At 35.9% G+C, this 26,430-nt stretch overlaps 2 protein-coding genes across 2 annotated transcripts in view; both read right to left on the minus strand.

Annotated features, from left to right (window-relative positions):
• Positions 1 to 26,430, minus strand: part of LOC106070200 (uncharacterized) — a 121,202-nt gene that overhangs the window by 15,803 nt on the left and 78,969 nt on the right. Inside the window, exons 5-8 of the mRNA XM_056010364.1 lie at positions 1,864 to 1,909; positions 1,140 to 1,205; positions 960 to 1,025; positions 735 to 812 (exon numbers count right to left, since the gene is read on the minus strand). Coding sequence (XP_055866339.1) covers positions 735 to 812; positions 960 to 1,025; positions 1,140 to 1,205; positions 1,864 to 1,909 — 256 coding nt within the window. The remainder of the gene's footprint in view (positions 1 to 734; positions 813 to 959; positions 1,026 to 1,139; positions 1,206 to 1,863; positions 1,910 to 26,430) is intronic.
• LOC106066630 (uncharacterized) lies at positions 4,695 to 18,487 on the minus strand. The gene is made up of 7 exons (XM_056010414.1): positions 18,415 to 18,487; positions 17,957 to 18,051; positions 15,701 to 15,846; positions 15,409 to 15,587; positions 12,163 to 12,364; positions 11,211 to 11,495; positions 4,695 to 7,311 (listed from the first exon to the last, which is right to left on the minus strand). Exons 3-7 carry the CDS (start codon positions 15,756 to 15,758, stop codon positions 7,208 to 7,210), a joined length of 828 nt encoding a protein of 275 aa, XP_055866389.1. The 5' UTR covers positions 15,759 to 15,846; positions 17,957 to 18,051; positions 18,415 to 18,487; the 3' UTR covers positions 4,695 to 7,207.

A 26,430-nucleotide genomic window follows, 5' to 3' on the forward strand; every position in this document is an offset into this window, starting at 1 on the left:
CTTAGATCTACCATCCACATTTAGTCTGTCCTTCCATTGACCAACACTGACCTGTTTAGAACATCCATGAGGATGTGACACAATAAAGTTTAACTTGTGTTTAGATCTAGAGTATCTGTATTTGTTCCAGACTTTCTCACAGACATTATCAAAATGTTTGCACATTTCCATCAGTTTATTTCCTAAAGATTTGTCACATGTCACACATTTCAACACACACATGTCATACTCAATGTCTACATCTACAACACTGACCTTATCAACACTGACCACTGGACTGGCATGTGTATCATAAAACAATCTCAAGGTCGTGTGGTTGGCCTCAATGTCATCAAAAACGACATTTGTGGCTGTGGACACATAAAACTCCCACCACACATTGCTGGGTGAGTTTGAACCTTCACATTTTCTACACCAACACTTTGTGTAGTCAGTATCTTCAATACCTCCATCTTGTCTGACTCCATCTTGTGTGACTCCATCTTGAAACTTGTTTACATTCACCACTCTTCCACTTCCTGTCCTCAAGTTTCTTCTCTCACCCATGTTAGAAAATGGATATGGTCGAGTTGTCATTGGATAAAACTTTGGTCTGTGTGGACTTGACATTTTCACATCAACTCTAACTGTGAGGTCAGCTGTAACTTTAATGTATTCATACAAATCTTTGTCTTGAAAACCTTCAGGTAAATGTTTCAAGGTGAATGTCTCAACAGGTATAAACTGGCTATGACCTGGATTCTTCTCACAGCCCACAAGATATTTGTGTAGATCAGCTTCTCCACCTTCTGACTCCTGAGTTTCATGATCACCTGGAGAACAAGGAAATAAACTTGATCCAATGTTTACAACACAATGTACAGTATTGAGTCTATCAAGATATATCTATAAATAGATCAAGTCTAACTCCTGTGTTGATCTCTACAGTTTATACACTAAAAATGAAACTCAAAAGTTACCAATTAGTGGACCTTCAATCTCATCTGACTGGACTTTAGACTGGTCACTGGTGAAATGATGAGGATCTGAAAGGATGAAAGTCAAATAGCTATTTTATATTTTCTTTTTTTATTATTATTACAAAATAGACTTATACAAAAACCTTTCTCTATCTAAACATTAACAAATAAAACGTTTACCTGTATCTTGATTTTTATCCCCAAGACTGGAGAAGTCTGCTAGGTCAGTCTGATCCTTTTGACAAACTGAAATAGTTTAAATACATGTGTCAGTCAGTTTATTTGTTTTTATTTACATTTTTTTTTCTGAAGCAACACAAAATATTTTTTCAAAAACTGAATTTTTACATAGAGATAAAACTAAATATTTAAAATAAAGTTCTAGAAGCTGATCATAGACCTAACATTACAATAACTTGAATTTGATTATGCTACTTATTGTGCTAAATTCTATTGAAAAATTTGATAATAAAATAAAGCCATAGACTAATTTTAAAGTTGGGTATTGTTTTAGTCTGATTTCATACCATTAAGTAGAAAACACCAAACTATGGGAGATGAGTGGACACAAAAATTAAAGAGGTGCAGATCTTAGAAAGGAAGTGGAGATGGATTGGTCACACCCTTAGAAAAGATACCAGTAACAGAAATAGGCAGGCCTTAGAGTGGAACCCCCAGGGAACAAGACCCAGTGGAACACCAAAAAGAACAATGTGACACAATGTACTTGAAGAAGCCGAGACGACCGGGAAGAGCTGGGACACCATTAAAAAGCTAGCAAGAGACCGTGGAGACTGGCATGTTTTTTTTGAGGCCCTATGTTCCATGAGGAACTCAAAGGAGTGATGATGATGATGATAAGACTAGTTTTAAGGTTAGGTATTGTTTCACTTTGATTTCATACCATTAAGTCCACAGGTGTCTTGAGGAAAACAAAGGTCTGTACTTTTCTGGAAATTAGAACAAAATATAAATATAAAGTTGCTTTCTTTTTTTTTATATATATATAAAGAAATTTACATCAATGAAATATTTTCAGAAAAATCTAATTTCTATATCTTTTTGCTTGTACAGTAAAATTAAAGAAATATTTTGTTGTTTTATAAATTGTTTCAACTAAGATTAATTGCATTTTTGTTTGCACTTAGACTGAATGTAATACATGTGAAATGCTTTATAACTAAATGTAATAAAAATAAAAATTCATCAGGCTTTGGTAGTCTAGATTTCTTTTTAGAGCTCCAATTGACTTTAAAACTACTTTTGAAGTACTAGATCTAGATTCTAAATCTAAATGACAAAGTCCTTAAGATAGAGAACAAAAAAATAAAATTGAAAAGTAGCAATAAAAGAAAAAAAAACATTCAAATAACAAAAATGTAAAGAAACCACAAATTAAAAAAAAAAATACATTAGTCTAGGATTTCTTATGTTTTTTAATTTGAATAAGGATAATAGTATCCTTATTACAAAAATGGGATATTTTTTTACTTAGATCAGACAGTCTGGTAGTGTGATATGCAATAATAATTGTCTCTTCATAGTCTTGGGTTTGAATCCTGCCCGCTCTGTCCCTAGTAATCTTATCTGAATTTTTGCAATTAGAAAAAAAGTATATATTTATATCTTCATTTTAAAGTGTAGCCTACATTTTAGATCCTATCTAGTTAATTTTAATTATTTTTTTAAACAATGATATTTACAATTTTAGAATTAGTCTATAGATCTTGTAGGACTACTTTTTGTTTATCTTTTAGATTTTATATAGATGCATTAACTTTTGTTTAAATCTAAGTAAGCCTATATCTAAACTCTAAAGATGGATATGTCAATAGACAAGATCTAGTATAAATTAAATTGTCTATAAATCTAGACTAGAAGCTAATGTGAATTATACACTAAAAATGTTATGAGTGTAGTCTATGGTGTTTTGAGTTTAAACTCCCCTCCAGTGGAGTTTGAAGCTAAAAAGTACCTCTTCAATATAAATAAAAGAAAATTACTCACTCTAAAATCTATGAGCGTAGTCAAAGGGGTTTTGAGTTTAAAACCCCGCCATCTTCAGTGTAAGAAAAAAAGCAAATTACGCACTCAAAATGCTATGAGCGTTGCCGAAAGGGGTTTTGAGTTTAAACCCCCATTCAGAGGGGTTTGGTGCTAAAAATACATCTTCAATATAAAAAAAAGCAAATTACACACTAAAATTATTTGAGCGTAGCCAAGCCAATCGGGGGTTTTAAGTTTCTTCTACAGATGGCTTTTTTTTTAAAGTTTAAAACCCCTCCAGATGGTTTTGAGTCTAAGATCCCCCTACAGAGCATTTTCAGGTGGAAAACCCCCAAAAGATTTTGACGATAAAACTTCTCTTTTCGATATAAAATCTAAAGCAAACTACAGTCACTTAATTCCAAGAGCGTATTCAAGAGAGGTTACACATTTTTACCCGTGGCAGGGCTTCATTAATAAACTGCAGTGAATAGTCATCTACCGAAATCGAAAAACACTAAATATAGCTCAACAAAGATGGCTAAGACAGATTTCAGGAGTCAGTTATAGAAGTCGTATCTAAATCAAGGAAATCCTATGCCGAACTGGGAGTCGACCCCTTAGTAAGATTGTGAGAGAACGACGCATGAGGTTTGCGGGACATGTTCTCCGACAAAATGAATTACGCATAAGAAGAGTTGCAATGATATCCTAGTACAACTTGACGCCACTCATTCATGGAGGTCCTCATGGTAGGTGGGAAGAGGCTTCAGACATTACCAGTGACAGATTTTTATGGAAACTGCTTGACGTCAAATGCTCCGAACGGCGTGGGAGGGTCTAAGTCAGTAAGAATAGCACATTAGGTTTTTGAAATAAAACTTTTTAATAGCATTAAAATGGACTGTAGATACCTCAGAATATGCATTTTGTTGGCTTTCAATACCAGAAATAGTGCTTGGCGGCGGGGCTTCGCCCCGCGCTGGGGAGCTCCTGGCGCTCCCCCAGACCCCCTTGCTAGTAATGGCGGGGAGTCCACAATTTTATGGAAACAGCTTGATGGCAAATGCGCCGAACGACGAGGGAGTGTCTAAGTCAGTAAGAATAGCACATTAGGTTTTTGAAATAGAACTTTTTAATAGCAGGAAAATGCACTGTAGATACCTCAGAATATGCATTTTGTTGGTTTTCAATATCAGAAATAGTGCTTGGCGGCGGGGCTTCGCCCCGCGCTGGGGGAGCTCCAAGCGCTCCCCCAGACCCCTTTGCTAGTAATGTCGGGGAATCAACAATTTTTTCACTAACTCATGGAAGAACCTATTCAAGGGCACAATAAACGTCTTCCGAAAGAATGAAGGGTCAGAATGTAATAAAGATTATGTACACACACACACACACATAAGTACATATAATTTTTTTCCCGGGGGGGGGGTCGGGGGGGGGGGAGAAAAAAATTCACCCCCCCAAAACCCTCCCAGAAAAAAAATCCTGGCTACGCCCATGGTGTGTGTGTTTTGATTTTTTTAAAACTATATTGGTGCGCTGTTTCTAAGGACAGGCTATGTTGGCGTCATTTCTTCTTTTTGTTTTGTTTGGGTATCAGATTTTTGCTGAAATTTATAAAAAGAGAAGTCTAAATAAGAAAACATTTTGTAGTTAATTTAAACAAATACAGACTTACTTTTTCAGTTTTATTTTTTTTCTTGCGGAACATCTTGGAGAACATCTTTGACGAGTTCTAAAAATAAATAAGAATCGGTTCAAAGATTTTTTTTACCAAACATACAAGGGTAGATAATTGAAACTTTTTTTTACCTTTGTTACCCAATAGGCTTTTTTATCTTCCACTTCAAGAAATGACGTACAAAACTCTGAGTACTTTGTAGACCTTGTTGTAACTCATGTTTCACCTTTTTTGTTCTCGTACATTTCCAAACATTAGCTGTGAACATTTGTTGTTACAGTTTTGATCTGACCTTTGCCCTTTTCTTTTCAACTATTCTGACAAGTTTTGATATGTCCTAAAGAGTTGTCCGCACTTGTTGTCGAGGTTTGAGATCCAGTTGTCTCTCACACGAGAGTATTTTTTATGTTTATTTCTGGACATGTGTCGGCGGAATTTGACTAACATTAAGTTAAGGAAGTAAATGTGCAAATGACGAAAGAATGTACCAAACAGCAGAGACTTTATTTGTTCTTCTACTTCCAAGACTTCAATACATTAACATTTCCTAAGGCACAAAACAAAAAGCATGCCTTGCGTTTATACATTTTTACCTCGAAGAGTACTTAACAGTCCTAGAAATCTAAATAATAAATACATATATAAATAAATAGAGAGAGATGTTTTTAGAGAATTTGATTTTTCCTCCTGTGATAAATGTGAATAAAAAAATGGGAAATGTTACCTTTTAGAAACTGACACGAGTCGTGAAACAATATTTTTGGCAAACCATTAATCTACATCTATCTTTTTATTCATAAATTATGGACCTTATCACTCATCGACATTCACTATTTCTTCTTTTCATATTGGACAATGAAATACAAAAATTCAAACTGTTAAAAATTAAGCCTTAATTAAACACCTAAGCCATTTTAGTGATCGAAACCGCAGCTAAACCAAATGTTTAAAAATATTTTTTTAGTAAGCCTTTATTGTACATATATGTTTACCTTTAGTCGCTATTATAAGTGTATCTATACTAGTAAGCCACTATTGTAAATCTATCTGTACTAATAAAAGAACATCTCATAGTCAGTCATAGTATACAGATTATGCAATAACTTAGTAAATTTAAAGTTGCCTTCAAATTTATTGAAAAAATATTAAACTTTTACTAACGTAAATCTACTAATCTAATATAGATTACATCTAGGTTGAAGATCCATTTAATGGAGCACTACATTATTTTTTAAACTGAGAATTAAGAAGTGTCCTACTTGTGTCCTTATCTTTTTACAAGCAAAAACCAAGCTGTAAAATAAAAATAAAATTAATATATTAAATTAAAAAAAAATTATATCACAAACATATATGTTTATTTATACTTATTATTAATCTTAATTGCTTTTTAATTATGTTCCTGTATAACTTTAATGAGCCGCGTAAAGATACTTACGATTTTTAGTGTCTTCGCGTCATTCCTAAAAATTTTTAAGACTTCAAAACAGCAATAGAAAATAGTCTTAAAAATCTAAAGCCTAAAAAGTCTGGTTTGGTATTGTTTAGTCAACATTCCTTTTAACCTCATTTTAAAAACGTTGTCAATCATGAGTGTTTGATTAAAAGGACGCAATTCTCGGAAACTGCTTGAACGAATTTTCTAGAGATTGGACTGTTGATATCTTTGGGGAATGAATTCCCGGCTAGTAGGCCATTCTGGGTAGACTCTAGTCGGAACGTACACATTTTAATAAGTATGATTAAAAATAATTTAATTTAATTTCAATTTCACTTGAAGAGTATACAATCTTAAACATATTATTTCTTCGTCTAGTTACGCATGTACCTTTACTTTTAAAAAAAATATAGAAGTCTTCCGTCTGATGTAAGTTAAATGTGCTATCTAAATCTCCAGCTTCCATAAGTTTTTCAACGCGAAAACAAAAAAAAAACAACAACCTACTGGAAATAGAGCAATAGAAAAATGGGAACATCATATAAAAGACTTCCCTAAAAATCTACGGAAGAAAAATAAAAACAAAATGACGTTTGGTACACTTCTAAAATTAGGTAAACTAAACCTGTCATCAAAATTAAAAAAGATGTTATTCCTGCATACAATGCAAAGTCCACTCAACTCTGAAAGAAGTTAAAGCCATAGAGTAGAAGACAGCATGGATCTGTGCCAATGAATACTGAATGAAGTTCAGTCAGAGTATTCAGCAACAGTGAGCTCTCGGACCTTCCCAAAAACTATAAGTACATCACAGATAATAGCAAACAAATGCACAGATGGATGGAACAATTCTCGGAACTCTGAAAAAAAAACAAGCTCATTCTCTTCCTCGCGAGGATCTCAGTATTGCACACTCTTTCTTACAATGGTATTTTCAAGATCCTTTAAACCTAAACGTTTACCTAAACACATAGTCATCACTATTTCCTTGCTTTGTACACCGAATACACCAAATACTTTTATTGAAAATCTCTAAAGACCAGTGAATAGTTCAACGACTTACTATTTCATTAATATTTTAATATTACCCGTAGAAAAAAAAAGCAAACGAATCTATTAAGTTAAAAATAAATAAGAATATTACCTTACAAGGACGATAAGACAAAACATTATTACGAATGTCATGACAGTTAACAATATTAGATTTGTTCCTGTTGTCAAATGCAAATAGTCTGTTGTTGTATCTAAAATACATTTTTTTAAAAGTTGTAACTTAAATAATGTATAACTTTCTTAATTTATGCAACAATATTATTAAAACTAGGATGTAACTTGGATGGGGGTAATTGTTTGTAGAGTCTGTTGATATAAGTTATTCAGGTCAGAACTAGTCGGTACTAATGTCAGTCCAAAGTGTTGAAACATGTTCAAGCCTAGGATGAGGCTGAAAGGTATAGGGGTACAAGTTTTTTTTACGGCGTTACGGTTATCCACAGTGAAACATAAGTACACTGAATGATATGTATTGCTATCTGAGCAGTTTTGACTTTGATTTTATGTATTTTACAGTGTCTTGTTATTTCATAAAAGGGATTCAAGTTCCTTAAGACTTTAATTGTAAAGAATTTAATATTAAAGTATGTACCCTAACATTTATATACAAGAAACTCCACTCAATGGTTTTCCTTCTTCTTGTTTACAACACACCCGTAACTTCTGCAAGTCCCCTAACTCCCAGGAACACAACACTTGACTGTGTGTCACGGTTGACCACACATGCCGTATAGTAACCGTGTCACAACAGTCTTGTACATACACTTTACGGCTATCCTCGTCAAGTCTGTAAGCAATGTGGGATCGGGGCTGGGTGGGGTATGTGTGAATGCCAGAGACAGTGGCGTAGCTTGTGTATAAGATGACCAGTGCGGCTGCTTCTTGTGACCCTCGCTCAATCGTAAAAAAAAAAACAACAAAATAAAGCACCGAAATGAGTTTTTTTTTCAACATAATGTGTATTTATTGTTAAAGTATTTTTAATGTGAAAAAAAAGACAAATTAAAATCAATATACTACAAATTTCTTAGCTGTTTTTTTTTCCTAATAATTGTACCATAGACTGGTTTGAGACTCACTGTGACATGAAGGGATTTTGTAGTCACTTGATCATCTCGTGCCAATTGCACGGAACAAGTTTCGGCCTAAAACTGACTACGAGGTGAAAAACTCAGTTGTTACTTAGTTCTTGTAGAGTAAAGACGCATATGTAGTTTTTAGCCGCAATCTGTATTTTGTGAAGATCAGAACATGGAGTGGTAGCTATATTTTGTAATGTTAAGATTTGAGTTTACGTATTGACTTTGGGGCTGGATTAACTAAATTATATTTATTCAATAAACGTATTGTCTGCTACCAAGTATCTTTATTCAATGTATTTATTCGCATTGTGTCTGCTGTTTAAGGAATAAGCTCTAAGATACATTCATGTCTATTTATACAATATAATTACGCACTCATTAACTTTAGTTGTGTTATAAATTGCCAAATTAGTAAGTCGCAAAGTTTTTTAGCGCTGATTGCCATTAAGTCGGAAATACCTTTGCTCGCACAGAATCTCACTGACCACAATTGTCATAAATATGAAAATAAAGACAAGTTTAGAACTGAATTATCTAGCCAGATTCTAGCCAACGTCTTTTAAAAATTAAAACTCAAGATCTCAAGAAGGTTCTTGTTGCAGATGTTCAAAGACTTTTGGATAAAATTATCCAGTTTTGTGATGTCAAGTGAACTGTCAAAAAATGTAAAACTATTTGTCCCATTATCACCCAATATTGCAATAAATTTGTTTTGTATTTGTGGAGACATGTACGTATTTGGTAGTTTGGAGCACATGTTTTCTCCAGAGAGAATTGGATAGAAATTACACAAACCCCTAGGAATGACGTATATTTTTTTTTTGTCATTCTTCTTTAACTTGTTCGCTGTACCCACATTATGTTTTTTAGGCATTTATTTATAAGCTCTAGATCGAGATGAAACCAGCTTTCAGAACATTTGAGTAACAATATGTGCCCCAGAAGAAAGTGAGCGTGTAAAAATGCGTTGAATTCCGAGATGTAAACAAATCTAGTAAACTTGATTCAACCTGGTTAACAGCTTGCGTTTTATTTAAGAAAGAACAAAAGTAGCAAAGTGAATTAACTTCTTGTAACCATTTCAAATTCAGTAGTTTGTCTTTGTTTATTTATGTACAGTGCGTTGATTTGATTAAGAAACGTTTTCCCTTACCACTTGATGCCCCGTGCGGCCCGAACTACTCGCACATAGCTAGCTACGCCACTGGCCACATATATCATTTTAATCTTGATGTTTGCATGGCACTGCATTGTTACCGAGTATTATTATTAGTGGGTCAATGGTTTCCGCACTGGTCAGTGCATTTCTTTTTTTTTAAAATAAATTTATTCATCATTTGATTTCATTTAAAATCTTGTCCTTATTGCTACCTTTATATATGTGATATTTATTATCATTGCAAACGTGCGTAATTCCAAACATCTTGAAAACTTCAGAGATCATACTAGTGCCGAAGAAACCAAAAATAGATTGCTTAAATGATTTCCGATCAGTAGCACTAACTCCTATTGTTAAGAAATGTTTTGAAAAATATCTGCTTAAACAACTTGTAGCAAAAGTCAATAACAGCCTAGACCCTCACCATTTTGCATACAAAGCAGCTAGAGGAACTGAGGATGCCATTCTATTACTTTTGGACCAGCTTTATTAGCATCTCGATATACTTAAAACATATGCTTTCTCCTCGGCTTTCAATACCAAACAGCCACATCTAATGATAAAAAAACTTGAGTAACTTAAATGTAAGCCCTTACGTACAAGCATGAGTTCTAAACTTTTTAACCCAACGGCCCCAGTAAAGTCAACAACACCAAATCGTCAACTCGAGTACTATGTACGGGTGCTCCACAAGGTTGTGTAGTTTCTCCTGTACTGTACACTCTTTACACTACTGAATTAAGAAGCATCTATGACTCAGTTAAACTCATTAAATACGCTGATGATACTGCCATAGTCGGTCTTATTTCAGGAGACTAAACTCAGTATCGAAGCTCGATAGTAGAGTTTACAAACTGGTGCACCGACAACTTTCTAGAACTGAATGTCTCAAAAACTAAAGAACTTATAATAGATTATAGAAAGAAAAAGCAAACTATACGTGAACTGCAAATAAACACTACATCTATAGAACAAGTAAACGCATATAAATATCTAGGCGTTATCATCAACAACAAGCTTTCATGGGAAGACCACCTTGGAACTCTGACAAAGAAAACAGCCCAGCGACTCTTTTTTCTATACAAACTCAATAGCTTTAAACTAAACAAGAAGATCCATGAGACTTTTTACCGCGCAACTATACAGAATTTGCTAACATACGGTATAACTTGTTGGCAAGGCAACGCCTCATCTAAACTGTTGCGACGTCTAGAAAACATCATTAAAAAAGCATCAAAAATTAAATTACACTCACACCATTACCATATTTAAAGGAACTTTTTGAACAAAAGTGTCTAAGAAAAATCGAAAAAAATCATGGAATTCAACGGCCACCCGCTCCATCAGAACTACGCCAGGTCGTCGCGAAGTGGGCGACTGCTGTCAATCAAAACAAGAACGGAGCGGTACAAAAACTCGTTCGTACCTCACTCGGTCAGACTCTATCACCGCCACTCATTAATCAGGGAACATGAAATGCATCAAGATACCTGTGTGTAGTCGCTGAATAAACTCTTTATGTTGTCTGTTGTCTTTATGTGTATTTTTCTGTTGTGTTGTCTTTATATGAGAAAAGAGTCATTGAAATCACAACAAATTTCCGTAAGGATCAATAAAGCAGTCTTAGTCTTAGTCTTAAAATAGACTTAACAAAATACTATTTTTTTTATTTTTTTTTTAACTTTACATTCCCTACGTTGTCAAAAAATTAAAATCCATTACTAAGAGTGCGATCTCTTCTCATCCAAAGTCAAAGTACATTTGACGAAGATTCTGCGATTTCATTGATGCATTCAATTCTAGATTTTTTTTTATTTGCATTTTTTTCTGTTCTAATGAAATGACTTACTTGTAGTAATAGAAAATGAAATGTTTCTTTCAATATTACAGACAAAGTATTTCAGTTTAAAGTTTGATCTGCCTTTAATGTTTGTATTGTAGACAATTATTTCTTTCCCAGATTTTACTAGCGTTCCAGTCTCCAAGTCTAACAGCTGTTGTTTACAATCATGAGAGAAATGTTCACGACACACAGACACTATTGTCACTTGTGTATCATTGATTGAGATATTAGTCTGCTGAAAGTGAACAACTTGATCATTGACATACGCTACAACCAGATCTGTTTTAGAACCTGCAAAATAAATTATAAAAAAATGCTTCAGAGTTTTGTAAAATTTGTAAAATGACACCTTATTTAAAGCTTTTTAATTATTTTTTTTCATGTTTCATGATATTTTATTGTTTTCCTATAAATTAAAACAAAACAAATACTTTTAATTGATTAACTAATTGTATTTTTTTTTATTGTTATTGTTTCATATATTTTCATTGACAATGACTAGATTTACAAAATCAAAAAAAAAAAAAAAAAAGTAAAATTATGAGCCCAGAAATACAGAATGAGGTGATACAAAACTGTAATTACAAAGCAAAATACTAACAAATAAAGTATTAGACTTGTATTATCTAGTCTTTGATACGAAGTGTTGCTTTTTGTGCTAGTATGGAATGTTTTAAATTATAGAAAAATGAAACTTTTAGAACTAATTTATTTAAATATAATTATTAAATAAAACTTGTTCAAAATGAAGATTATAGCCGACTTATCGTAAAGAGGATCAACAAAGATAATTAATCCATACTAGTTAATTTCTTTATTCACGTTTACAAATTGTTGTATCTATAATGATTGTGTTTACTAATAAGTTATTTAAAAATCCAATGAAAAAGCAACTAATCCTATTCGAAAAATCCGGACTAAATTTTTTTAAAGTCTTACTATACTAATTTCTTCTCACCATAAACTATTGGCAAATGTCTTATTTCGCTAAAAAAAGTTGTCTCCCTGTAAACCAATTCCGTCTTTACATCTGCCTCGCTGTTTACAGTAAACGCAGTTATATTTAGAGTCAATTTAAACACTTTAGGGTCATCAGTTTTGAAACAGTTGCAGTAGGTAAAGACTTTATCACAGTCTTCTGGAACTTTCAAAACAGAAAACTGAAATAAACGTGAAAGGAAGTTATAAAACAAATTAAAAGGAGACTTGTACATATAAAAAAAAAAATAAAAACGTAAAGTTTCCCCTTTCAGATCTTGTGGTTTATAGGTCAGATGATGTAAAGGTCATCTGTTTCTGTGGCCTACGGTTAACGAGGGTGTCATGTGGCCAGCACAACGACCAACATCCTTTCCTTTTCCTAACTAATGTCAGCTACCCATTAGAGATGGGTGGACTCAGGGGCGCCCGAAGATCCCAAAAATAAAAATTCCAGTCTTCATCAGGATTCAAACCTTGGTCCCCGGTTCGGAAGCCAAGCGCTTTATCGCTCAGCCACTTCGCCTCTGTACATATAAAAGTGTTGCATAATATTGTTTTGTTGCTAGGCCGACAGACGATATGATTACACAGGATAGGGATTAATTAATGTTATGATTACTTGATAAATGCATATTTATATAATGAATTCGTTGTTATGAATTATGAAGATAAATGTGATCCTGTACAAACTTATCTTACCGACTGATTATCTACTTAGGGATTTTGTAAGTTTGACAATCTCTCATTCAAGGTCTTAAGTAAACAAAACGACGTTTCCATTTGTTTAAAAGTTGAAAGGTACCATCTAAATATATATAATTCTCTTCTTCCCTCAAGAGTTTGTCGAGTAGAAATAAGTATTTCTGTCCACGAGAAAACAAGAGTAGATTCACACTACGGATGACTGGCTGCGCGCTTGACTATCGTTTAAGTGTATCAAACCCTGTCCGCTCTCATCCCCCTTTGTCTTGCGGGAGGTTTGGACTAAGAACAAATCTAAAAAATCTGCTATATGGGCCGGAGTTAACCATTGTGGGACCCTATGCGAAACGAATTTCGCGGAACCAAGTTTGGGTAGGGGAGTGGATGATAAGTGAAATTTAAGAGTTTGTATTAGAAAATAAATTTGACTACGTATTTTATTCATTCTTTGCTACGTACAGACTTACTTTACGAGCCTTGTGTGTAGCAAAGTCATACAGTATATCATAATAATTTTGTTTCCTACATAGATCACACTCAATAGCAAGAATTACCAAATGTTTCAATCTATCTTTAAGAATTTAATGACACCCGAAAATGATAATTTTTTGTATATTTTTCCGTATATTTGAATGACTTTTTCATATATTTTGCGATTTGGGGAGAATTTTAGGAGTCACTGGTAAATCTATAAAAGAGCGCGGGAAATCTGTTTTAAGTTATAAAATGGTTTAATTAAAAATATATAAACCTTGAATTAGAGCGGGTCCTTTGAAAGTGGGGGCCCACTGCGGTCGCATAGGTTGCACTGGTCTAAGACAGGCCATGCTAAAAAGCGGCGTATCTCTCAACAGTTAAAACGAGAAGAAGTAAAGGAAAGATCACTCTCTTACTTCTATCACAAAATAGCAGGGCCGGACCGTTGTAACCAAGAATAATCATTTTTTTTTTAAATTTATTTCTACCTCACGTTAAGAAAAAAAAAGGGGGAGGGGGTAATCTACTCTAGTAACTATCACGGCGACAAAGCACGCTCAAGAATTTGGACACCATGGAAACATCACTCTTTTATTTTTGCAACTCGGACGGAGGGAGTTATCCTAGGTAATTTAAGAAGCGAAAAAAAAGAGGGGCGAGGAGCAAGTAGTAAATCCGTCACTGAATAGCAGAACCTGACTTAACCATTGTAGAGCATTATGCGAAACGTAGTTCTCGGGGCCAAGTTTGGGTAGGGATACGGATAATAAGTAAAAATTAAGAGTTTGTATTAGAAAATATATTCGTCTTTGCATATTATTCATCCTTTACTTCGAACATAATTACTTTACGAGCCTTACATATAGCGAAGTCATACAGTACCTCTATTCCCTACATAGATCACGCTCAATAGCAAAAATTACCAAATTTTTCAATCTAACTACGAGAATTGATCTTCATTAGTTTGAAACGCGAGAAGCTTCTTTCTTTAGATTTTACAAATGCGGTTATTGCATAATACCGTTTTCTGTTCTTTTTTTTAACGCGCGTAAAAGTTGCGTATTCTATATTGAATGAAACCCCAAAATCGCAATTTTCGTGTATATATTTTAGGAGATTTTTATGAGTTATCAAAAGATTTTAAAAATTTCCGAATATTTCCAGGACTTTTTCATATAATCTGCAATTTCAGAAGGTTTCCAGGATCTCCTGTTAAATCGGCAGGAGGCCGCGGGAAATCCGTTATAAATTATAAAATGGTTTAATTTCATAATTTATACACCTAAAAATAGCGCGGGTCCTATAAACGTGCAGGGCCCTCTGCGGTCGCATAGGTTGCTATGGCCTATGGTCGACCCTGCAAAATAGCGGCGTATGCTACGCCGTCGGTCGGCTATATTTTATAATTCTTAGATCCATAGAATCTGTTGGTCTATTTTTGTGCCTGGAGACTCAGATTAGGTTTATTGACCAGAGATATTGTAATAAAAAGCACATTTCTGAAATGAAATACCAAAGTCAAATGTACTATTCGTTGCACTCTGTTTCTTTTTATTTTTATACTATTAACAGTAAATAAGTGTAAAAATGGTGTAGTTTTATAAAAAAAAAACAGCTTGCATAGTTATTTTTTTTAAAGCCGTTACACTCGTACTAAATTTAGTACTTTCTAAAATATTATTTTTTTTTATCTGCGCTTTAAATTGGATGGACGGACACACTTTAGACTTAGGTGCTCCCGCGCCGTTCGGCTCATTGGGCAAAAAAGGTGTCTCCATAAATATCTGTCATGAGCAATGTCTGAAGCCTCCTCCCACCTGGTGTCCACTGTTTGGACGGACACACAGACCACACAAAAATAACTGAGACTTTTTTTTTCTTTCGTGGGCAGCTCAAAATGTACACTTTGCTTCAGAAAGATAAAAGGCTATTGATAAACTGTGTACAAGATTTAAAAACAACATTAAAGTCATTGCTAGAGAAGAATAGCGAATTATTGAAAAATACAAACAAAACAAATATTAAATGTGTCCTGAGCTCGTACAAATTGAAAACTTGTTTCAGTTTTTCTTTTGATTTCAAAGTAGACAAGTGATGATGCTGGAATGTTTCCATTGAAATCCACTTTGCCATACATTAGAATTATATCATTCTCTTCCACAAGACTGACGTTACAGTTTGTTTCATCGTAGGGAAAGAGTTCAATGCGTTGACTGAATACAACTGTTTGAGAGATAAAGAAAAAGTTGCATTTAAATTTTATTTTATACTCTCACTATTAGGCTTATCAGTTCTTTATCAATACTTTCACATTTAATTCAACATTAAACACGTACCTTGTACAAGATATTGAGTAATAAAGATGAATTGGATCTGTGGTAGCATTGTGTACATACTTATTTTCCTTCTAGGCCGGACTTACAACAGTGCAGACAGTGTGACGCTGACAAGAGCCTGACTCTCAGAAAGTTTAGAACGGGGCCTAAAAAGAAAAAAAAAATTAAACAAACCTAAAAAAAAACGTAATTAAAAACCAAAAGCGTCCAATGTTCTACTGTTGGTCTTTTACAGTCGTAGAACGACTATGGTTCATCTCGAACACTTTTTCATGTTACTGTGGAGCCCTACTTTGAAGAGACATTCCCGTCAACAAATATTGCAGGTTAAGGTGACTTTCGCTTTATTGATAGAGGAGCTAGATATCTTTCGTATTGTACGCTTTTCTTTCAGACCTGAGGCCCATGTTTTGTCTCTGTCTGTAGCTTTTTTGGTCTTAGTATTGGTGAATGTAATAAAACGGGAACTCAAAACTTAGCTATCAAATCTTGGGAAGTCATAGCCCATAGAATGTAATATTGCGCTTAAAGATTATGTACAACCCTATTACTCTCCCATTCAATAAGCAGGCTCTGTCTTCCAGTCGACACCAACATTTGGATAGATCCACATGAAGACAAGCATAAAGAAAGTGTCCTGATAGAAGACGGCATAAACACACAGGGATCACAACAGAAGTTGCAAAGGGAAAAATTCGTCGCTCGATGCGTAAGATGCCACAGAATATGTCTTATGATTTTTTCAGAAAAAAACAACAACAAAATACTTGTAAAAATTTCAATCACCTTAACTAAGAACATGATATGCTTGCATAGATAAATTTAAAAATTAAATTGATCACTTTTGGAAAAGAAAAAAGTAACCTTTACATCAAAACTTTGAAAGATCTAAAATACCATGATGTCGTATTTCCATTTTCTCTACTAGTTTCTGATATCTAAACGGAACTGACGGACGCACGGACAGACAGAAAACAAAATACTAATAGCATCTCTTCCCCTTTCGTAGACCACTAAAATTTAAAGATGTGATTAATACATACATTTGATCCCAAGACAGTGGCGTCATTCAGGGAGCTGTCCAGATGACACTCGTGTGACACCCAAGTTGGAAAAAATATATTTTGGTAAAGCAGACTCATCCAAAAAAAAAAAAGACTTATGTCATAAAGCCAAACATGTCTAGGTACACCTAGAGTAGTAATTTTAAATATATATATAAGATGTTATAAGATATATGTGTGTGTGTGTGTCTGTTATATGCATTTGTTTCTGTTATGTGTCTGTGTCTGAACTATGAATGTTTTTTCTGACATGTGTATGTTTGTTTGATGTGTGTTTGTATATTGGAAGTGTGTATCTGTGCTTGACGTGTATGTCTTGCGAATGTTTGTGTGTCGGATATACTGGCGGACCTAGGGGGTGGAGGGCTATTAGCGATAGCCCCCCCCCCCCGCACTAGGCCGACTCGTTTGAGGAGGATGAACTTATTTTAGTTAAGAAATAACACAATTTGTATGCAAACTTATTTTTTTCTTTGTTAATAATAAATACTAATTATTTATATCTCAAATCTTTTATTTGTAGACATTACAGCTTGTTAACATAATCAATGAAATATCTATAAGATTAAAACTTGTTATTGTTATTGTTATACCAATAAACAATGGGATTTTGTAATAGTATCGATACTCATTTTAAATTTGTGTAACAATCAATGACAGTAGGTAATCAGCTCACAGTATTGGTTTAACAAAAATAACAAACTAAGGATAGTGTTTAGAGCTAAATGTTTAGAGAAAGTTAATGGGGCACTGATCCTAGTTACGCCTCTGCCTCACAATGATTTGTTAACTACTGACAAATGAAATTAACGAAAACTTAAACTATATGGCCAAATGACAAGGTCCTCAAGCTTGCAAAGATTTTCCTTCATGGAACAGTATCAGGAATGGAAAGAAGAAGAAGACTGAGACTGTTAAGACCACACAAAAGAATGGACTGGACTGTTATTGGAATAAATTCTACCAAGGCAAACGAGACGAATTGAGAAAGACGATCAATAGATACGGTTGTGGGTGGGATATTACACCTACGCTCAGGTCTCCGCGAAGATCTAAGGAAATTTTATGCCAAGTTTTATTAGGATTGGTCAAACGGTTTTGATGTTTATTTGGGGCATACATAATTAAATACATACTATTACATCACGATCGTTCTCTAGAAAACTTATTTACAAAATATTTACTTTCTTACCTTTTTTTTTACAACGACCTTCTTGATAACGTTCTACTTCCCAACAATCTATATCGAATTTTTTTAAAAGCTGACACAAGTGACACAAACGTCCCCTAAAACAGAATAACTCCTATTAGTTTTGTGTGATCTCAAATAGTAAAATGTGTAGTGAAAGTGCGATATACGGTATTTCAGACCTTTCAAAGTTCAGATACAACTGCTACTTTTTTTATTTCTGAAAGCGAAAACTTTATTGTTAAAATAAAATATACAAGCATTTTGCATGAAACTACACAAAGGTATAAATATTCTTTATAAATAGTAAAAAAAAAAAAAAAAACATGGGAGACAATTACGTTTGTATTTTTTGTGTTAGGCGTTTGTAAAACATGTTTACATAAAAAAATGTTTTTAAAAATTATTACTAAATTAACAATTTTCTGCCATCTAAGCTTTTTTTTTAATAAAATGTTTACTTTTGTTTTAAAATAGAAAAAAATCTATTTAGTTTGCGTATATGTTGAATGTAATTTAAAACGCTATAGAAACTATGTAAATGTATCAATACTTACATTATAAGTGCGATCCTTATATACAAATAGCAAATTTGCTAAGTGTCTGATAAACCTACGTCGACGACAATTAGGCCAGGTTCAAATTGAGCTTTATCTACAAAGCTATCTATCATTGAATACATGGGAATAACAATATTAAAATGACAAAATAAACGTGTTATCTGATATCAGGTCGTTCGTCAGATAACAATACAACAGTAAAATGGTAAGCTTATTGTTGTGAATAGTCTGAAGTTTCTGACATAGTTATAGTTTCTAATATTCTTGCTGAAAATATTGAAGCCACTTCAAGGACCGAGTTTGAGTTTGTGTTTCCACTGTAACATTATATCTCCCACCTTCCTCATAATAATGTCACAATAACTATGTCAAGTATATTACGTACAAGTAACTAAAAATGCGATCCCGTGCTATATAAATTTGTTGTAAAATGTTTTACGTATTTCGGATATTTCCTTCAGAGTTAAATTAGGTTAGGAAGATGGTTAAAATGTGACCTGATTCTTGGAAGTTAATAAGAGGAGGGAATGTTCCGGCCTCAATAACCAATGTAAAGCGCGGAAGTAAATCAATTGACACAGCCAGCTTGTAATGCTAGTATATTGTTATAAACCTGGTGGTGGCACAGATGGGGGTAGTGGTGTGTGTGTAGTCAGCCGACGCAAATCGCCCCAGGCCAGCGCTAGACGAGAGGTCAACCGTGACGAGTTACGACGATCGGCCGAGACAAGTGTCAACAAGAGAGTTCGGGAAGAATCGCCGACGTGAACAGAGCTCAGGGGCGTCACGAGAGTTGTAGTCATCTGACCACCTAGAAACGTCGAGCGGCGTTCTGTCCGGTTCGAGAAGGCCAGTAGGGACCCTATATAAAGAGCGGAGGTGTCGCAGTCAAGACGGTTCAGAAAGCGGGTTCACGACAGGAGTTCAGAACACGGTCGACTACAGCACAGTTCAACGGTGTGGTTCTGTACGGAGCATTACGACGGTTCAGTGCGGAGTACTGTCAAGTACAGTTGAGACGAACGGCGTCTTGATCTTGGTCTGTGATCGAGTCCGACACAACGAGCCCAAGTGTGTGAAGTCAGTCCCGAACTGTTGAACCCAGTGCAAGCCCGGAACGAGACGGAGAGGCTAGTGCAAGACTTGATACGGCGGAACGGTGTTATCGGAGAGATATTTGTTATCGCAGAACTAATTGTACTGTTCTACGTGCTGCCAATTGTACAGTGTTTGGCTGTTATTTACGGACATTAAACCTTTACGTTATTTTGGAGCCCTGACTTGTCAAGTTCTTTAAGTTGGTGGTGTATGGTGCAGTTTGCAGAGAGCCTGGATAGTGAGATTCGTAACAACTGGTGTCAGAAGTGGGATCGGATCGGAATCGGATTGGATCGGATCTACTATGGCTCGTCTGAAACTGCTGTACGAACTTGAATTTAGAGAACTGAAGGAAGAACTCCGTGATCGAGATCTGAAAACGAGCGGAAATAAAGAAACCTTACAAGCACGCCTCCGAGAATGTATAGTTGAAGAAGAGGAAGATCCAGACACGTATCTGTTTGAAGTCGCACCAAATTTAAGAGAGTTCTTGCACCAACAGCTAGATGACTGGAAGGAAGAGTTGCGGGCTATGAATACGACATGGAAGAAGTCCAACGAAGAGATCTGTACCAAGCTTGAAAAGATGTATACCTCAGTGAAGGAAGTGACGAGCCCCGTGGTGAAAACGATGGACGTGGTGGAAGAAACCCTGTACGAAACCGTGAAAGATAAAGGAGCTGCGCCATCGTTAAACAATGAACTACTAGCCACCCAAAGCTTTGAAGAAATATGCAGTGACAACGGCAATGCTGATGAATGTGGTGCTGCCTGTCAATCTGAAAACAGGGAGTACAGACCTGTGGAGCCGAAAGAGACAGATGAAGAGACAATGGAAGCTGCCCATAGTTCGAACGAAGCTTGTGATGCAGCTGTACCTGATATGAGCACCTCAAACAGCAAGGCATATCAAGTGAATGTTTGCTCCGCGCCCAAGCATTTTGCTGAGGAACATTTGCAAGTTGCAAGTGGCGTACGAAGGTGGGACCCTACTGACGCTTGCCCAGATTCTAAGACCAGCGAGAGAAGCCCTGATGGTGACCATAAGAACCCAATGAAATCTGACGAAGCTGTTGAGGGACATTTGCAAGCTAAGAGATACCAGCCAGGTCCGTACCCAACAGCCGTTGGTCCAGCTGCCAAGACTGGAGAGGAAAGTCCTGAAGGTGGTAAAGAGAATCCAAGGCAGTCTGACGTTGACGAAAGTCATCGACAGGGTCTGAAACCAACAAACGATTGGCCCGATACTGAGACAAGAGAGAGAGGTCCTGATGGTGGTGAAGAAAGCCGAATGGAGCCTGAAGCCGAAGACGAGGGACCTTTGCACGAGGAGTGTTACCAGCCTGCCCCACAAGCATGCCCTCCAGACAAGGCTGAAGATGATGACCTGTCCCACAATTCCATGTCCTGTGGATTTGAAGCCCATCCCAGTCCTTCTTCGCAAAGCCCTATCAAGCCACCTCTTTTGCCAACGATCTTGGTATCCCCAGCCCTTACATCCTATACCTCTCCATGTGCCAAACGGCTGCCCTCAATACCGAACGACAAGAGAGCGACGCGACCACGATATCACTGCAGCCACATGAAGACCAACTGGCGGAGAAGAAGAAGAAGGCTACTTTTGTTGAATGCAAGATGGATGACGATGCAACCTCGATATCACTGCAACCACATGAAGACCAACTGGCGGAGAAGAAGAAGAAGGCGACTTTTGCTGAGTGCAATATGGATGACCATGCGATCACAAGGTCGATACAACCAGATGAAGGCTAACTGGAGGAGAAGAAAACGTTTTCTAAGTTCCACGTGGATGGCGATGAAAGCACGATGGCGGGGCAACCAGGTCAAAGCAAACTGGCGAAGAAGAAGGAAGCGACCATTGCTGACTGCAACATGGATGACTCCGTCAAGCTCAAGAGGCAAGCCAACTGCCACCGATCGACCCCCACCTACAGCGATGAAACTTCACAGCCAATGCCATGATGTTGATTCTGTCCGGGACGGACAGATCTAAGGAGGGGGCAGTGTTATAAACCTGGTGGTGGCACAGATGGGGGTAGTGGTGTGTGTGTAGTCAGCCGACGCAAATCGCCCCAGGCCAGCGCTAGACGAGCGGTCAACCGTGACGAGTTACGACGATCGGCCGAGACAAGTGTCAACAAGAGAGTTCGGGAAGAATCGCCGACGTGAACAGAGCTCAGGGGCGTCACGAGAGTTGTAGTCATCTGACCACCTAGAAACGTCGAGCGGCGTTCTGTCCGGTTCGAGAAGGCCAGTAGGGACCCTATATAAAGAGCGGAGGTGTCGCAGTCAAGACGGTTCAGAAAGCGGGTTCACGACAGGAGTTCAGAACACGGTCGACTACAGCACAGTTCAACGGTGTGGTTCTGTACGGAGCATTACGACGGTTCAGTGCGGAGTACTGTCAAGTACAGTTGAGACGAACGGCGTCTTGATCTTGGTCTGTGATCGAGTCCGACACAACGAGCCCAAGTGTGTGAAGTCAGTCCCGAACTGTTGAACCCAGTGCAAGCCCGGAACGAGACGGAGAGGCTAGTGCAAGACTTGATACGGCGGAACGGTGTTATCGGAGAGATATTTGTTATCGCAGAACTAATTGTACTGTTCTACGTGCTGCCAATTGTACAGTGTTTGGCTGTTATTTACGGACATTAAACCTTTACGTTATTTTGGAGCCCTGACTTGTCAAGTTCTTTAAGTTGGTGGTGTATGGTGCAGTTTGCAGAGAGCCTGGATAGTGAGATTCGTAACAATATATAAAGGGTGCCCCGGATAGTAGTTCTGGTTCCGGCCGAATATCAAACAGTACTATCGGTGAACCCCAGTATGTATAAATATAGATTTGCATGTGTAAGTCTCATTTGAAGAAATATCTTTGTTTTTATAGGTATGGGCATTGAGTACAACCTGACAGCCAACAATATTTCTGTCACAGCATCAAAATTCACTATTCCACTGACAAACAACAACTACAGCTTTTATTTTCATGTGATATCTCGACCATCCAATCCTTTCACATGAAGTGTATTAATAAACACTGAGTTAAAGGAGATCCAATAACACTCTCCTACACAATTGTACTTGAAAAGCGACGACAAAGACATACTTTGAAGTCTCCACATTTTGTAATCAAATAATACAAAGCGGATCAATTACAATTCAGAAAGTTGAGTTAGTAAAGGGTTAGGCAGAAAGTTGGCAACTTCAATAGCTTTTTTTTTTCAGGGCATATTTCTTCAGCTAGCACTTTTATGCATTTTACGTCGGAAAATAAATTCATGTTTCTATTTACAATGTGAATTACTCTTTAGGTAGATGTCTGGTCGTGCGCTATGCGCACTAGGCCATCATTCGGACTTCTTAATGGCGCCGGGTTCTAACCCTGCCATCCCCCCTACACCCTCTGGTCAGTTTGGACTAGGCTGTAAATTATCTTCAACTCTGAAGAAGTGTCCGAAACATGTAAAACATTTTACAAACAATGAAAGCCTTACAGTCGAGTAATGTTCTTGCCTTATTGTGGTCTATAGTCTATCAATATTCCACTCTATAATCAAACAATCACGTATCAAACCAAGAATCAGGATTCAGACAAAACTAGTGCTTCATTAGTGGCGTAGTGACTCAGAAGGGGCATGGGTTCCAATATCGGTTAAGACATAAATTTCGTAATTTTTAGTCTACACATCACAAATAAAAGGCTGGTCACATGACACACTTGTTTGCCTTGCCAGAGAATTTCACCAAATCTGCCCAATAGATAGCAGACTGTAGCGAGACCGTTCGTTGTCAAGGCCTTAACACTGCAACGTTAAAACCAGTCTAGACCAATACTTCGTTGACGTGGCAAAGAGCTATTGGTCTAAGCTGTCCACAGGTTTTGACGTTGAACGTCACTGTTCAGGCCTTCTATATAGAAACGTCTCGACTGTAGTGCTTTGGTTTGATGTGTCATTGTGAAACGATGGCATAAATAAACGTAGAAGATAATCATACTTGAAGAACTAAACTAAAACAAATTAATTCCACTTATCTTATTTATGGCAAACCAGTAACACAGACTAAAAATGCAAAATACCTAAGTGTTATATTAAATGAGAAACTGTCATGGAATCCAAATACTGATGAAACTATAAAAAATAACTGTTCATTAATGTGCATTTTTTTATTTATAAATACTTAGGCACATCTGCAGATTTGTTGCAGATAATTCATACTAACAAGATGGCGTATTTATGTATATATTAATTCGTTACATATTCAGGGTTAAATTTGTCTTTTACATAAACTTATGTTTTGTTAACAAATATCTACAGGCTTTCAATATCAGTATAGAAATATACAAATGTTAAACACACTATGTTAAAGATTTCAAATAGCTGCCAACTCATTTCTATCACCACCTTTCAGTATGTACGTTTTCTCTATTGTCAGTCTATATACATACTCCAGTACAACGATTAGTCAGCGTTTCATACAAAATATTTGTATTTTTCCAATCTTCTGATTACGCATGAAAAGAGAAATTTTTAGCAAATGACCCAAATGTGGGGCGCGTTGGTTGATTGGTTTCAGAACCTGGTGTCCTGTGTTCGAATCTCTGTGAAGACTGGGATTCAAAATTTCGTTATCTTTAGGGCGCCCAAGAGTCCACCCAGCACTAATGGGTACCTGACTTAAGTTGAGGAAAATAAAGGCGGTTGGTCATTGTGCTGGACACATTACACCCTGTTTGTAAACCGTTGACCTCAACATCATCTGCCCCAAGGTCTAAAGGGGGAATTGACTTTGTCAAAGCTCACGTAGGCTAACGTTTAACGTCCAGTTAAATGTCGTCTGGTCTCCAGACAAAACGTCAAGCGCCAAAGTTATGATCTTATTGAACGAATCAGAGGTGGCGCTGTCACCTAGAACCTGTGAATTGTACAGCGTTCTCTAAGCTAACCAATGCAACAATGAAGTGTACGCCAACTCAGCGTTATGTGTACTCTGACTCTGTACATTGGGTTTTTGATCTTCAGGTTACTGGAAAGTTCGAGACTTAAATGAAGTTGATGTAAATAATGATATTTGTAAGTTGATCGTGTTTGGTAAGTTGGACTTACACAATATGCTGTTTCTATCAAAATTATGTAGTATTGGTACGACATGCGGGAAAATATGCAGGTTGCAAAAAGTTGCATTTATCCTTAATCTTCGAAATTTAAGATATTGCCATTATTACTGTCTTTATAAAGTATATTGTGTCTTTCAAAAGTATATAGTGTCTTTCAAAAGTATATAGTAATTATCAAAAGTACATAGTGTTCTTTAAAAGGTTATAGTTTCTTTCAAAAGTGTATAGAGTCTTTCAAAAGTGTATAGTGTCTTTCAAAAGTATATAGTATATTTCAAAAATATATAGTGTCTTTTAAAAGTATATAATGTCTTTTAAAAGTATATTGTCTATTTCAAAAGTATATAGTGTCTTTCAAAGTGTATAGTGTTCTTGAAACGTATATAGTGTTTTTCAAAAGTATATAGTGTGTTTCAAAGTATATAGTGTCTTTCAAAAGTATATTGTGTCTTTCAAAGTATATAAAGTTTTTCAAAGTATATCTTGTGTGGGGAGGGCAGTACATGCAATCGCTCCCCCCCCCTTTTACCTCACCAAATCGGCCAAAATACCAGAAAGGGAGCGACATAGTATAAAATGTATATATTAATTCAACTAATTTTGTTCAGAAACTATGATTTCTCCATAAAATGGACCGCCCCCCACTCAAAGGGTTTAGGTGGGAAGGGCAGTAGAGGTATCTTGTTTACATTTTCGGATGTTTCTTCAAAATTAAAGATCATAACATCATAGCATAAAATTCCCCAAGGAATGTACGGACTGGTAGCCAGCAGGATCTATACCTGGGAGAGAATACCACACGACCAGTCAGCCATTCCTTCATGATTGTTTTGTGTCTTTTTAAAATTTATTGTCATTTTATTTATTTCTTTTTAGTGAACTCGTTATGATGTTTTATACTTAATAAAATGAAGCAGATACATCAGAAAAAAAAATTATATATATTTCCAAGTGACCCTAGGCACATATTCTTTCGTAATCTAGATTTGTTTATTTTGAATTAAAGATTGCTTTGGCATTTATGCGTTAAATAAAGTCTTTATATTGACCTAGTTTTAGAATTTGTGGGTATTTTTTTTTTACTGTTTTTCTTTTACATTGATGTGGCATAAAAATCTTGTTTCACTCTGATTTCATACCATTAAGTCCACAGGAGTCTGTACTGTTTTGAAAATTAGAACAAAATATGTACATAAAGCTGTTTTTATTTGTTTCTTTATGTATAAACACATCTATGGGATAGAAAGACGACAGTTTTAGTTTTGACTGTGAGAGAAATAGGAGAGTGTTTACTGTTTTGTAATGTTTTTTAACTTGTTCTCTTCTGTATAGCTTAATATGTGTGTCTCATCTAGTGTTTACTGGAATGTTAAATACTTTATTTACCATATCTGCATTTACTAAAGTCCCAATTTTATCATTATTCATCCTCTCTAATCATATCTCTTTTGTGTAGCTCATCTGTCATGCCATGTCATTATTCATCCTCTCTTATTTTAATCTTGATCATATGTATATTTACGTTTTATTTGAATAGACTGCCTTAATAGCACTTGCGCTTTGTGGCAAAGCAAATAAAATGTAGACATTGTTCAATGAAATGGATTATTTGTTCTGGTAGGAATGCAATCTTTTTCTTGAAATAAAATTCTGATTGTAAAAACCCAAGTAGGATACCAGCA

Source organism: Biomphalaria glabrata, chromosome 14 (genome assembly GCF_947242115.1).
Source record: "Biomphalaria glabrata chromosome 14, xgBioGlab47.1, whole genome shotgun sequence".
NCBI lineage: Eukaryota > Metazoa > Mollusca > Gastropoda > Planorbidae > Biomphalaria > Biomphalaria glabrata.